General features: G+C 42.8%; 2 protein-coding genes across 6 annotated transcripts; both read right to left on the bottom strand.

Annotated features, from left to right (window-relative positions):
- Positions 1-53: 53 nt before the first annotated feature.
- Positions 54-5274, bottom strand: TOMM22 (translocase of outer mitochondrial membrane 22). Its single transcript, XM_079994611.1, has 4 exons — positions 5114-5274; positions 4483-4601; positions 1993-2110; positions 54-702 (listed from the first exon to the last, which is right to left on the bottom strand). Exons 1-4 carry the CDS (start codon positions 5216-5218, stop codon positions 628-630), a joined length of 417 nt encoding a protein of 138 aa, XP_079850737.1. The 5' UTR covers positions 5219-5274; the 3' UTR covers positions 54-627.
- Positions 5275-6212: 938 nt separating this feature from the next.
- Positions 6213-12069, bottom strand: CBY1 (chibby 1, beta catenin antagonist). Of its 5 annotated transcripts, none has more exons than XM_079993269.1 (5): positions 11809-12069; positions 10132-10250; positions 9204-9309; positions 8017-8143; positions 6213-7492 (listed from the first exon to the last, which is right to left on the bottom strand). In XM_079993269.1, exons 1-5 carry the CDS (start codon positions 11978-11980, stop codon positions 7438-7440), a joined length of 579 nt encoding a protein of 192 aa, XP_079849395.1. In that variant the 5' UTR covers positions 11981-12069; the 3' UTR covers positions 6213-7437. The 5 variants fall into 5 exon arrangements, with proteins under 5 accessions (XP_079849395.1, XP_079849394.1, XP_079849398.1 ...); XM_079993268.1 differs by having other exon boundaries at positions 8028-8143; positions 11809-12066; XM_079993272.1 differs by having other exon boundaries at positions 8028-8143; positions 11829-11942.
- Positions 12070-12309: the final 240 nt, after the last annotated feature.

Raw genomic sequence — 12309 nt, 5'->3', positions numbered from 1 at the left:
CCTGCTGTTAGCAAGCATAATGTATGTAAAGCCTGAGATAATAAAGAAAATACTTCCATGTTTGCACTGAAACTTTAATACAAAAGTGCTCTAGCAAACTTTGATACTAATAGATTCAGCACAGATAAGACTTGGCAAAAATGACTTCCTGCTTCCCTTATTTTTCAAATATGTAACATTGTAGGGCAAATATCTTTCTTCAAGTAAGAGCTCACTGCATAGAGTCAAGTGCATTCTAGGTTCTTCTATATGCTGCACATTCTGGCACATTTACTCCATTTCTTGCTGTTACTGCTCTGAAATACAGTTGGAGAAGAACGCAGGGCTATTTACACTGACAATTACAGGTTAAAGTTGACCAAATATGACATGTCCTGAGGTGGTTTCCTGGAGGTAAGGCTACCAAAACAGAAGCTTCCAAAGTCTCCATAGTTACCTATAATGTTGCTTGAATGGATGGAAAAGTCATGACTGCCTAAAGATTGCAGGAGATCCTGATAGGGGTTCTGCCTTCATTAAGAATAGTTAATATCCCAAGGTTATGAGAAAAAAACGCTGGCCTAATCAAACAGTTCAAACAAATGATTTCAATATTTCATTCCAGGATATGGGTCCAGTGTAGCTTCATTAAATCTTTCCAGGAAGAGACGGCAGAGCACCTGGCATCCCTCCAGACAATCCTGTGTTTGGTCCTAATAAAATCTGTTAAGAAATGTGAAAAAGTTTACAAATGCTTCAAAAGCAAGAGCAGCATTTTAACTACTTAGCCTACTGGAGGAAGGATTTTCACCTTCCGGTGAATAACGCTCCAGATCTTTTGTAAAACTTAAAAAAGGGAACACAGCATTTCCTACCATTCTGGAATATTAGTCTCTTCTTAAAACCATGCTGTTGCTGGTGTGGAATTCCAGTACTTAAATACAAGGCTGCATTACAATACAGTCATACCTCGTGTTGCGTTAGGTTCATGTTGCGTCTTTTCAGCTTGCGAACGCAGTAAACCTGCGTATATACTTCCGGGTTTCACCATGCACGTGCAGAAGCGTTCCGCGCACTATGTGCAAAAGCGATCATGCTTTGCACATGCGCAGAAGTGCTCGATCGCGCTGTGCACATGTGCAGAAGAGGCGCTCTAGTTGCGGACATTTTGGTGGTGGTCATTCGGGCAGTGTGAGAAGTGTCAGGTATTTTGTAATTCTAATATTTCAATATTTCCACCACCACCCCCGGTCAAGTGACCAAAGATGTTCTCTTATATCAATGGGGACATTTCTGATATGCAGCAATAAAAAGGCTTAACTTTTGTAGCCATAGTAAAGGAAGAAAACTAACCAGTCATAAATTCATGCCAATAAGAAAAGTAGGGCATGTGTTATTTGTAAATAAAGGAACACATTGTTACTATTAAGGCCAGTCAAATGTCATCACTCAGAAGTTTTGCTGTGAGTGGACATAACCATCAGCCGACGTGCTTCTGAAGTCACAAAATAGGCAATACCCCAGCCAAATCTGGAAATGTGGTGTTTTGTACTCTTTCAGCTGGTTTGGTGCAATTATGGGAAGTACAAAAGCTAGAATTAACATAGAAAGGAAGAGACTATGCAGAAATCTACCCCATCTTGCATCAGCAGCTGGGGTGACTGGAAAGTGTTAGGATGATGGAATGCCTGTAAAAGACACTGTGGGAAGTGATTCATCAGGAGGAAAAAAGTGAAAGAGGTCATGCAGTAAATGAGGGGGGCTATTATTTCATCATATAGCAAAGGTATATGCTACATGAGCAAATGTGCACAAAAAGATATAGATGAAGAACAGAATCAAATACAGTGAAACTGATCCACTAGATGCTTTGAGACAGGTAATTCTGCAAAGATTCAGGAATTAAATGTACTGCGTGGTGGAGGAAGATTCACAGATAAAAGGAGGAACATTCTGAAAAGGATAAGAATCACAGACTTAATAGGCCAAAAAATGCTGTAATTCAGTTCTCACCTGTCGCTGTTGCATCTGCTGTTGCTGCTCCATTTGCAGTTTCTCAGTTTCAAAAACAACAGGAAGAACTAGGATCATGAAGGAAGTGGTCCCAATCCACAAAGCTGCCCTGGAGAATCTTTTTTGGGGGGTAGGAGGAGGGGAGAGAAGGTAATAAGTAAAGCTAATGTTTCCAACTTCACTACAGCTGAGGTCCAGCGCCGAGGGCCTTCTGGCGGTTCCCTCATTGCGAGAAGCAAAGTTACAGGGAACCAGGCAGAGGGCCTTCTCGGTAGTGGCGCCCGCCCTGTGGAACGCCCTTCCAGCAGATGTCAAAGCGATAAACAACCACCTGACATTCAGAAGACATCTTAAGGGAAGTTTTTAACTTGTGATATTTTATTGTATTCTTGGTTTCTGTGGAAGCCGCCCAGAGTGGCTGGGGAGGCCCAGCCAAATGGGCGGGGTATAAATAATTTATTATTATTATTATTATTATTATTATTATTATTATTATTATTACTACAATGGAAATGACTTATCCTAAAGATCTCACTGTTAGATTGCATTAGACTATTATTCCAGTTTCAGTACAATCCTATTCATATATACTCCAAGGTAAGCTCCACTTATCTAAACTTATAGGACTTACTCCCTAGTAAACGGTTATGGGATTGCAGCCTTAAATCCCCTTCCTATGGCAACATTAGTGTGTGTGAACCTTATAACATGTCTCATCACAATCATATTTTTGCTTCCAAATATAAATACACTCCCTATAAATATCCATCACAATCTGAAATACCTCCAGGTTTTCTCCCTTAAAACTACCAAGATTCCATTAAAAGACAAAGAATTAGCAAAGGAAGGAACTAAATGCATAAATAGTGTATAAAGTTTGGTTTTATACCATAATGAAGTTTCCTTAAAGATCATAGGCAACCTGAGTGAAATCCAACATCACACAAACAGCCTTCTACTCATGTGATGCAGCTTTCTGTCATCCACAGCACACTTTAGATCCCAAATCTGTTCTGAGAAGCTCCCCAACCCTCCAGAGCAAACTTGAGCATGCAGAGACTACAACAGGAAGGGGAAATCCTCTTCTGCTCACAGAAGTTTGTTCATGAGTGGACTTAACTGGATATCGCTTCAAAAGAAAAACCTTTCCTCCTCAACTCACTAAGAATGTTTTTTTTTGGGGGGGGGGAGTTAAATACATGGATTGATCTTTGTGGGAACATTAGGATACTGTGTCATGCAAGCTTAGAAATTAAACAAGAGACCAAAGCTGTGCTTTCCAACCCTCACAAAATTTGAAACACATGGAAGAGCAACATTTTAATTTTAATCATTAGCAGCCAAAAGCGGTTCGTTATATATACCTATCTCAGGATAATACTTCATACATCTGACAAAATGAACTTTAGTCCCTGAAAGTTTTGGCTATAAAAAGCTTGTTATTTTTTAAAGCATCATAGGATTCTTTGTTTTTGCTGCAAAAGACTTACAAGGATATTCCTCTGGAAATTATTTTATTCGAGGTCTTAAAAGAATATAATTACATTTCAAGCAAATCACTGATTCACAATCTTTTATTAGCAATAATTTTGGTTTCTTCTGAATGGAAACTTCTTAGTATGTATTCTATTTCAGAATGTTTAAGAAAATATGATCATGACTACATTAAAAAAGAGCAAAATGAGAATATAAATTCTATTTAACAGGGTTATTTTGTGTCCACAACCTGAGAAATTTATATTTATATTTGATGACAAATTGTTTGGTGTAGTACAGCCTTGCATTTATTATTCATGTCTATATGGAGTATGTGTGTGTAATACGAGAGTTTAAAGAGCGAACAAAAGGAAAATTACCATTTCATGGAATAAAGGGCCCAAGCCATTTGACTACAAGGTCTCTGTTTAGTTGAACTACTATAACTGAATTATGAGTGCTATATTTCTGAGCATACTCAAAATAGTTCTCTAGAACTTCACTCTCACAAGTAAATATAGAACCCCTTTTCTCCCCAACTACAGATATCACAATTATCTCAATTATTTATGATCAATTCCATGTCAATGGCTCCTTGCAGGCAAAGGGTTTTTTAAAATATTTAATTTACATTCATTTCTCAGCCTTTTCTTCATTAAAGCTTGAATATGCATGGTACATTCTCAACTGCTTGACCATCATTATCCAAACAGCGTACAACGGATCATTTCTATCATCTCACTAAAAACACACACATCTAGAGTTCTGAATTAAGAAGTCTAAGTATTCTCAATGGCTGTCTGTCCAACTTAAGAAACGCAAAACACCACCAACTCCCTAACAATTCTCCATCCCCTTGCTGGCTGAAGGAGCCAGCCACTTCACTGAGAAGGGCTACCTTAACCACCCACAAACCAGTCTTGCGAGGCATAGCTAAGTGGCCACCTGCGCATGGTATCTGAGGACCAGGGACCAAGGGGCTTGGGTCCTCACCTCCCATTTCCCCCTCCTCACCTGTACATTTTCTGGGCTACAGAAAGAGACACGCCGAAGGTAGCTCCAGCCGCCGATCGGACGCTTTCCGGGAACATCTCTGTCAAGCCCCAGAGCCTCTCTGCTAGCGTCTCGTCCAGCTGCAAACGTGGAAAGGAGAGATGAGCCCCACAAAACAAGACCTGTCCCCTAAACCCGGACCCCGTTAACACTGAAAGAGTCCTGCTGAATGGGAACAAAGGCCGATCTAGTCCGGAGCTTCGTTCTCAGCAGCGGCCAGCCAGATGCCAATTAATTATTATTATTATTATTATTATTATTATTATTATTATTATTATTATTATTATTATTATTATTATTACCCGGGGAGTCCTCCTGCAAGGAGAAACCTCAGCAGGCACCAATCCACGCTCCCAGCAGCACCGCCCCTCCGTCGAGCCCCCTCCTCCTCCCGGCTCGCGCAAGGCCCCCTCCAGAAAACACACAGAGGAGACGCTTCCCGCGCTGCTGCTCCTCCTCCTCCTCCCGCGTCTCCTGGCCGGGGCTTCAGCTCACTCGAGCTCCCCGCCTGGGCCCAAGGCAGGGCCGACTCCAGAGAGGGGTCACCTCGCACATGGCCGCCCGGCCAAGCTCCGGCAGGGGCTGGCTTTACCTCGTCGTCGTCGTCCTCCACCTCCTCTTCCAGCTCTTCGGCCTTGCCCGCCGCGGACTTGGGCAGCAGCAGGTCCTCCGGGGAAAGGGGCATCGCGGCGGCCATGACTGCAACGAGGGGAGGGCAGACAACGACGAGGCAGGCTGCCGGCAGCGGAGAGCGAGCGTCGCCGGAAGCGGAAGGAGAGGGAGAGCGGAAGCGCGCGGGCTGTGCTCTGCCGCTGCGCAGCGACACCCAGCGGACGGGAGGAAGAGGTTGAAAAGGCCACGCGGGGCTCGCTTGTTGTCGCGCAAAGGCAGCTCCTTCTTCTCCGAGCTGAATTGTATTTACTGTATTTGTGGGATGTTGCAGCGTATTCTCGCCTTACGGCCAGAGTGGTTCTGCTTATGGTGCTGGTCAGCCAGCCCACTCCCCCCGGCAGGAAAATTTAAGGCAGGGACATTGTAAGATGTGGTGGCCCCCTCCAGATGTTGATGCACTACAAACCCCATCATCCCTGACTATGGGCCTGTGTTGGCTGGGGCTGAGTCCAGCAACATCTGGAGGCCACCACAGTGGCCGCCTCTGCAACAAGATGCGAAGAGATCTGGAAGGGGATTTCCCTCTTTCTGACAGTCCGACTCCATCTCTCTTTAATTTTTCCAATGACATTCAGGATCCCGTGCTCAGTCTTCTTGGGCAGATGTGTTTGTTTTTCTGACCTCTGAGGCTCTGGTGCTTTTTAAGTTGAAGAGCTCCCGTCCGCCCACCAGCAAAGCAGGCCCTTTTATTCACACACAGAGAGAACACAAAATTCCAGAAGGCAAATGAAGATTTATTCTAAAGAGAGTAAATTCTGAAGAATGGGGCTTTTGCACTTCCAAAGGGGTAAATAATATGGTAGGTAAACATGTGTGGGCATGTAAATATATATAGCATCCATGTTTTCAGGGTGCTTTTAAAAAATTATTATTATTTATATAGGATTAATACTTTTCTGAGGAGTTAATCTTCAGGAGGGCCAGATTTCTCTTGAACTTGGATGATGTCCCTTAAAACACCACCCAGAGTAGAGTAATGGGCTATGTAATAAAACAAATACACAAGTCAACACTGCAGCAATAGAAACACTGTAATGACTTTATTTTTAAAGTATAAAAATAGATTTATACAACAATTCAACTCAACATTTAACTTACAGTGGCCTGAATGGAACTGGTGGCTGTACAAAGAATTGCCTGAAGATTTGTTTTTTACCAAGACAAGGAAGAAGGTAGAATGCACATGGAATTCATGGAGTGTTATAGAACTCTGATACATCATGAAGGAGAGGGATAAAAATGGAAGAGAACCAGTTGTTCAATGTGGAGTTTTGCCATACTAATGAGGCAATACAGCACATCATTGGGCTGGCGTGGGAAAGGAAGAGATGAAAGAACATATGGGACAGAGGTCTCATACCCCCGTTACACTACTGTACTGTGGCTGTGAACTCAAGCTACTCTGCAAAGGAAAAATAGGTCACCTCAAAACATGGTGACATCAGGTGACTGACATGTGGGTGAACTAAGGATCTGAACCACTATGCTGAAAAGGTCCCTCCCCCCGTGGTGTGTCAGTCAGCTTTAGAGTATAGGCCATTGCTATTCAGAATGACTGTGAGCCAACTAAAACATGTAACTTCCCACATTGTTCACTGTCATCTCCAATTATCAAAGGTTTTCCTCACTAACATATATTGTAGGCCTATAAGGGTAAGGGCCCAGAATGCTGCCTATCACCAGTGGTGTCTCTGTATCAGCTCACCGGCTCAAGTTCTGGACCTTACTTTTTCCAGAGAATTCTGCGTCCCAAAGATAAGAAACAGCCAATTGAAAAGCATTTCTGAAACATGTTAAGAGAGAGACAGCAAGAGTATGTAAGTATATGTTGCAAGCAGTTTCTCCCTTTTTCTTTTGCTCTCCCCACACCCCACGATCTTGATTGCCTTCTTGGGTGGGTGGGAAGAGACGCTTATTAACTACAAACCACTACCTGCTACTGATTAAATTAAATGTATATTGCAGAAATATGTTAAGAGCACTTGGATAGAAGCTCCATTAGGGAAGAAGAAAAGTAGGACAGCTGCTTTCTGACAGCACTGTAGAACTTAATAGTATTTCACATTTGGAGTCCTGGCTAGATATCCAGCAACATAAGGTCACAACAACAAATGTCTTCCAAGGCAGGTGTGGCTTCCTAAGTTCCTTGCAGTGGATGGTTTTAACCATATCCTCTTGCTCTTCCCTCTTCCACCTTCTAGAGGCCTTCACATCCAGTTCACTTCCTCTTTCGGCTATAATTTTTCAGTTCCTCCATCTCTTTCTGCATGAGGTGAGACTCTGCAGTCGTCTCAGAGAGCTACAAATAAAAGGAAAAAATGGCAAAAAATGGCATTTGTTTTCCCATATTGTTTTAGTGCTGGTAACCCTTAAAAACAAGTACATTTGTTTGTTTCTCTCTAAAGCAGTGGATTTCAAACTACAAATCCAGAGGGAATTCCTTCTACATCATATCATCTTCCATTAACTTCTGCCTATTGCAGATGATTCTGGGACTTGTAATGAGGCACATTCACAATGAATAGCAAGCACTAGTCCTCTGGAATGCATTTCATATTCCTTATGAACCTGGGCTTTGTGGGGGAAATCAATAGAATAATATTGGAAAAGCTCTTTTCTGGGCAACCATGCTGCCACTGCCTATCTTCTCGTAAAAGGAACCCAGGGTTCTCAATAAGATCATGAAGTGTTCTGGAGCCTGGTTTGAATCCCATGAGACATTGACCCACTGTGTCACCATTGTCATTCCCCTGGTTTTGTATCAAGTAGAAAAATTAATGCAGATATCAAAGACATATTGATGCACAGAGGTGAGTGAATCACCTCATTCTCACCATATCCAACAAAATGTCAATTTTCAGCTGTAGGAGATTGTTCTCTTCCTCCAGCTGCTGGATCCGTTTCCGAAGGCGGTTTGTCTCCCTGCGGTCCCCGGTGTCCCCAAATGACTCTAGGAGAGAGAAAGTGGTCAGAACTAGAATCACCTTGCACTCACAGAAAAGTGTCAAAACTTCACAACTATAGCCTGCTCTTTGGGAGAAAGGCGATGACAAACCTAGACAGCATCTTAAAAAGCAGAGACATCACCTTGCCAACAAAGGTCCGTATAGTAAAAGCTATGGTTTTCCCAGTAGTGATGTATGGAAGTGAGAGCTGGACCATAAAGAAGGCTGATCGCCGAAGAATTGATGCTTTTGAATTATGGTGCTGGAGGAGACTCTTGAGAGTCCCATGGACTGCAAGAAGATCAAACGCATCCATTCTTAAGGAAATCAGCCCTGAGTGCCCACTGGAAGGACAGATCGTGAAGCTGAGGCTCCAATACTTTGGCCACCTCATGAGAAGAGAAGACTCCCTGTAAAAGACTCTGATGTTGGGAAAGACTGAGGGCACAAGGAGAAGGGGATGACAGAGGACGAGATGGTTGGACAGTGTTCTCGAAGCTACCAACATGAGTTTGACCAAACTGCGGGAGGCAGTGGAAGACAGGAGTGCCTGGCGTGCTCTGGTCCATGGGGTCACAAAGAGTCGGACACGACTAAACGACTAAACAACAACAACATAGCCCTCTAGCAGCTCTGAGAAACAATTGCATTAGCTAGATGGAATCCAACACGGTCAATGTGCTGACATCTTGGTGTACCTTTAAGATGCCCTATTAAATGTCCTCCCCAAGAAGAGTGTCAGTAGCCTTGTGATATGAATGACCATTGGTGAACCATGCACACCCACCCACTGAAGCTGGCATCTTCACCTAGTCAGACCCAGACTACAGCACAAATACCACTCCTGACACAAGGCCGGAAACCAGAACCAACATCAACACTACAGTACTAATATTTGCCACAATACATCAAATAAGGGGGTATGGAGGACAATGGGAGTACAGATTCAGTATGGCTGGGGATTATTGCAAGAGTTGTATCTTCTGAGGAACAGGATGAGGCTACTGAGAACCTGATAAGGATTGCTTTTGGATTATGGCCAATGGGATTAGTGTTCTCTCTCACCTGCTATCCACTGGCCATTCTCAAACCTCATACTCTGTCCAGTAAGGGTCATGACAGGAGTGCCATACTCCAGGCCTAGCTCAATCTCCCGGCTTGATCTATCCAGCTGTAGGAGGAAAATGGACACAACGTTTTGTTTTCATTCTCAACTCAACTATACAAAAGATAAGAATCATATTCATTGCTCTGTCCACTTTGACTCTGATCTTGCCAATAACTGGCATGTGGCCCTCCAAAGGTTCCCCACAGGGGCCCTTGGGTTGAATAATATTCCCCATCCCTGGTTTTGTCAATCCAAGATTTTACCTGCTAAAACAGTGGTACGGGGGACAGACACACAGTGTAACAAAGATGCATGGTTTATTGTTTTTACAGACAATTGGAAGCCTTTAAAATTAATCAACACAAACACTGCAATAATTATGATTCAGACCTTCCACTCAGAAAAAATCAGAGCAAGAATCTGAAACATAACCCTTTTTCCTTCTAGGAGTGGATGAGCTATTCTAAGTGTTGGTACTCCTCGCTTGTAAATTAGAGGTATTAATAAGTTGCATGTGTATTTGTGTATTTATTCCTGTTGTGCAGCTGCTTAAAAGTTTTGTTTCAAAATTGATGGGGTTGTATCCAATGCTAGTCCTGCTCAAAACAGACCTTTTGAGGTGAATGGCAATGACTAACTTAATTTCAAATCTACACTGAGCACGACTGTATAAAACCCATGGTCTGTAGTATTTATGGATTTCTATGAGCAGCACACTCCAGTCTATGATACATTCTGTGTGCAGCATATGGCTGTGACTGGCTCTGCCTCTCTAGTTTCCAAGGCACTATTTTGTGACTGACTGTAGCTGGGGGACCCTGGGACTCTATTTTAAAAAAGGGGAGAATTAGGTCCCAGAAACCTGTTTTAGGTTCCACAACTTACCATGTGCAAATTGGAAAGTGAGGCTGATTTCCTGGGTGGGGTTTTCTTTGGACTGAATGTGTTTCCAAAGAGCGGCATGGCTTCCTCACTTAAAAGCTTGTTCGAATTGTTCTGGTTGCCTGAAATAAGAAGGAAGCAAAAGAAACAAAAGACCATTACCTCATGACCTCATCACTGTGCACAACATTAAGAGGCTGTGAGTCAGAGCAGATTGGCCTACTTAGTGTCATCAAAATAGTGAGAACAATAACTGTCATTTTCCAGAAACAAGTTTCTAGTTCGCGTGGATCTGGAGACAGTTAAAACATTTACAGCTCCCCCAGCCTAACCTTTTTTAAAGAAAAATGGTTGGTAATTTTTTTAAAAAAGAACATTTCTACTATGGGCTTCATGTTAGGCTACTAAATACACTAAGTATTTTGTGTGGAATTGCCACCCTATTCCATATTGTAATTTGTTTTAACTGTTTTTAATAATGAATTTTAAATGGTTGTAACCAGTCCTGGGATCTAATTATGAAAGGTGGGTAATGAATTTAATAAATAATAATAATACCTTATGCACTCATATTTTTAGGAGGGATTACAAACAGTGTTGTCATCCATATGTAATCCTCCCTTTATTCCAATCACCAAAAAAAAAAAAAAAAATGCAAGGGGGAATAGGGGATACTGAACGGTAGCACATTCTCCACAGGTCTGGTGGATTTTAGCACTAATATTCTGTCTGTTTAACGTAGTTTGGGCTGAGGGGAAACATCCCATTTAAGAGAACATAAAGTGACAGGATAACAAATGCTATCTGCAAACCCAAAATTAGACTAATCTATCACCATCTTTTACATATTAGAAATCGTCAGGTCAGGTCATTCAGTCTGCTTTTGTGTATGCATGGTTTGGGAAATATCAATTGTAGCAAAAGATTAGATACAGTACTTTAAAAATTAAAAGGGGTATCATATATCCTATTCCTTTTGCTGCTCATTACTGCCCTTAACAACAAGTCTGCAAAGTGCCATTCCTCAAAATTATCTCAATATTGGAACTAATATTGAAACAATGAAATCTGTTGTCATTGCTTCACCAAAGTCAGGCTTGGAGGTTTAGCTGCACAATGAGTGTGATCAAGCACAATATCTTAAATTGAATATTGTAAAAGGTGGTTCTTCATTATTTATGCAAATATGTGAGAGACCCTTTGAAGCCATGCCTAGCACTGCTGGATTCATCTAAAGAGAGTGTGGAAATGAATCACTTACCACGTAGCTTGGAATACAAGTATTTTCCACCCACCTCTTACACACACTCACACAACTTTAGCAGATGTGCCGCTATGCAAAAAATCAACAGGTGCAGCTCATCACTGCAGCTCCATCTTTGGGAAAGCTGCACCTGTTGAATATCTGCCTGAACTACAGCTTTAAAAGCTCTCTCAGGCCGGCAAGTGGCAACCTTAGCGGCACCTTAAGGGCCGAGACCCCTAACTAACCCCAACAAAATCCTGATTCTGGTTATAGTGGGAGCTTAATACTCTGCATCCCATTGTTCAGGGGGCAGATCGAGACCGCAACAAATAAAGCAACGGGGGAGGGGGAGGGAGCCGAGAGTCGCTGCCGTCCTAAACCCGCCAAATGGCTTCACCCCAGCATCGCGCACCGACAACCGTGGAGCTCCTCACCCAACAGATGCACAACACACCTCCGCACCCTGGTTGTAGCCACCGAGATCAATTGCGCATGCGCACTCTTTGATGCTTCGCGACTTGCGGTAGCCGAGAAACGCACAGCGGGCGGAACCACCCCAGGAAAGAAATCGAAAATTCCACAGGACAGAGGAGGGGGCACACGCATTTCATTTTAAATACATAGAGTGGCGGATTTTTTTTAAAAAATGGCTCAAAATAAGTAAAATGCCCTGCGTCTGGAGGAAGCTTGTGAGAATATAAGAAAATGCACCCCTTCTCTTTTCGTGTCATGGTTGTATCCCAAACCGCCGGGAAACGCGGAGCGAACGGCAGCCTCGCGGATGGGACCGTACCATTGTTTATAAAAGGCGGGGGGGGGGTGAGAAAATTGTTTTGGTCGAGTTGTAAAATTACGTTAACAGTGTTATCCCTCGGGAACAGAGCTCGTGAATGAATTGCATCTCACACGCAGATTCGCCAGTCGTAGTCGGCATC

The sequence above is a fragment of the Podarcis cretensis genome, assembly GCF_951804945.1.
Source record: "Podarcis cretensis genome assembly, chromosome: 10".
NCBI classification, from domain to species: Eukaryota; Metazoa; Chordata; class Lepidosauria; order Squamata; family Lacertidae; genus Podarcis; species Podarcis cretensis.
Note: the sequence above shows the minus strand (reverse complement) of the source record. Positions and strands in the feature narration are given on the sequence as shown.

Bases quoted from the DNA above. Each gene is read 5' to 3' on its own strand.
- TOMM22 (XM_079994611.1), bottom strand. From the start codon at position 5,218: ATGGCCGCCGCGATGCCCCTTTCCCCGGAGGACCTGCTGCTGCCCAAG. The intron at 4,602-5,113 runs GTAAAGCCAGCC...CCACGTTTGCAG, and splicing joins TGGAGGACGACGACGACGAG to CTGGACGAGACGCTAGCAGA. The intron at 2,111-4,482 runs GTGAGGAGGGGG...CCCCCAAAAAAG, and splicing joins GTAGCCCAGAAAATGTACAG to ATTCTCCAGGGCAGCTTTGT.
- CBY1 (XM_079993268.1), bottom strand. From the start codon at position 11,980: ATGCGTGTGCCCCCTCCTCTGTCCTGTGGAATTTTCGATTTCTTTCCT. The intron at 10,251-11,808 runs GTGAGGAGCTCC...TTCTTATTTCAG, and splicing joins GTGTGTTGTGCATCTGTTGG to GCAACCAGAACAATTCGAAC. The intron at 9,310-10,131 runs GTAAGTTGTGGA...TTCCTCCTACAG, and splicing joins CACTTTCCAATTTGCACATG to CTGGATAGATCAAGCCGGGA.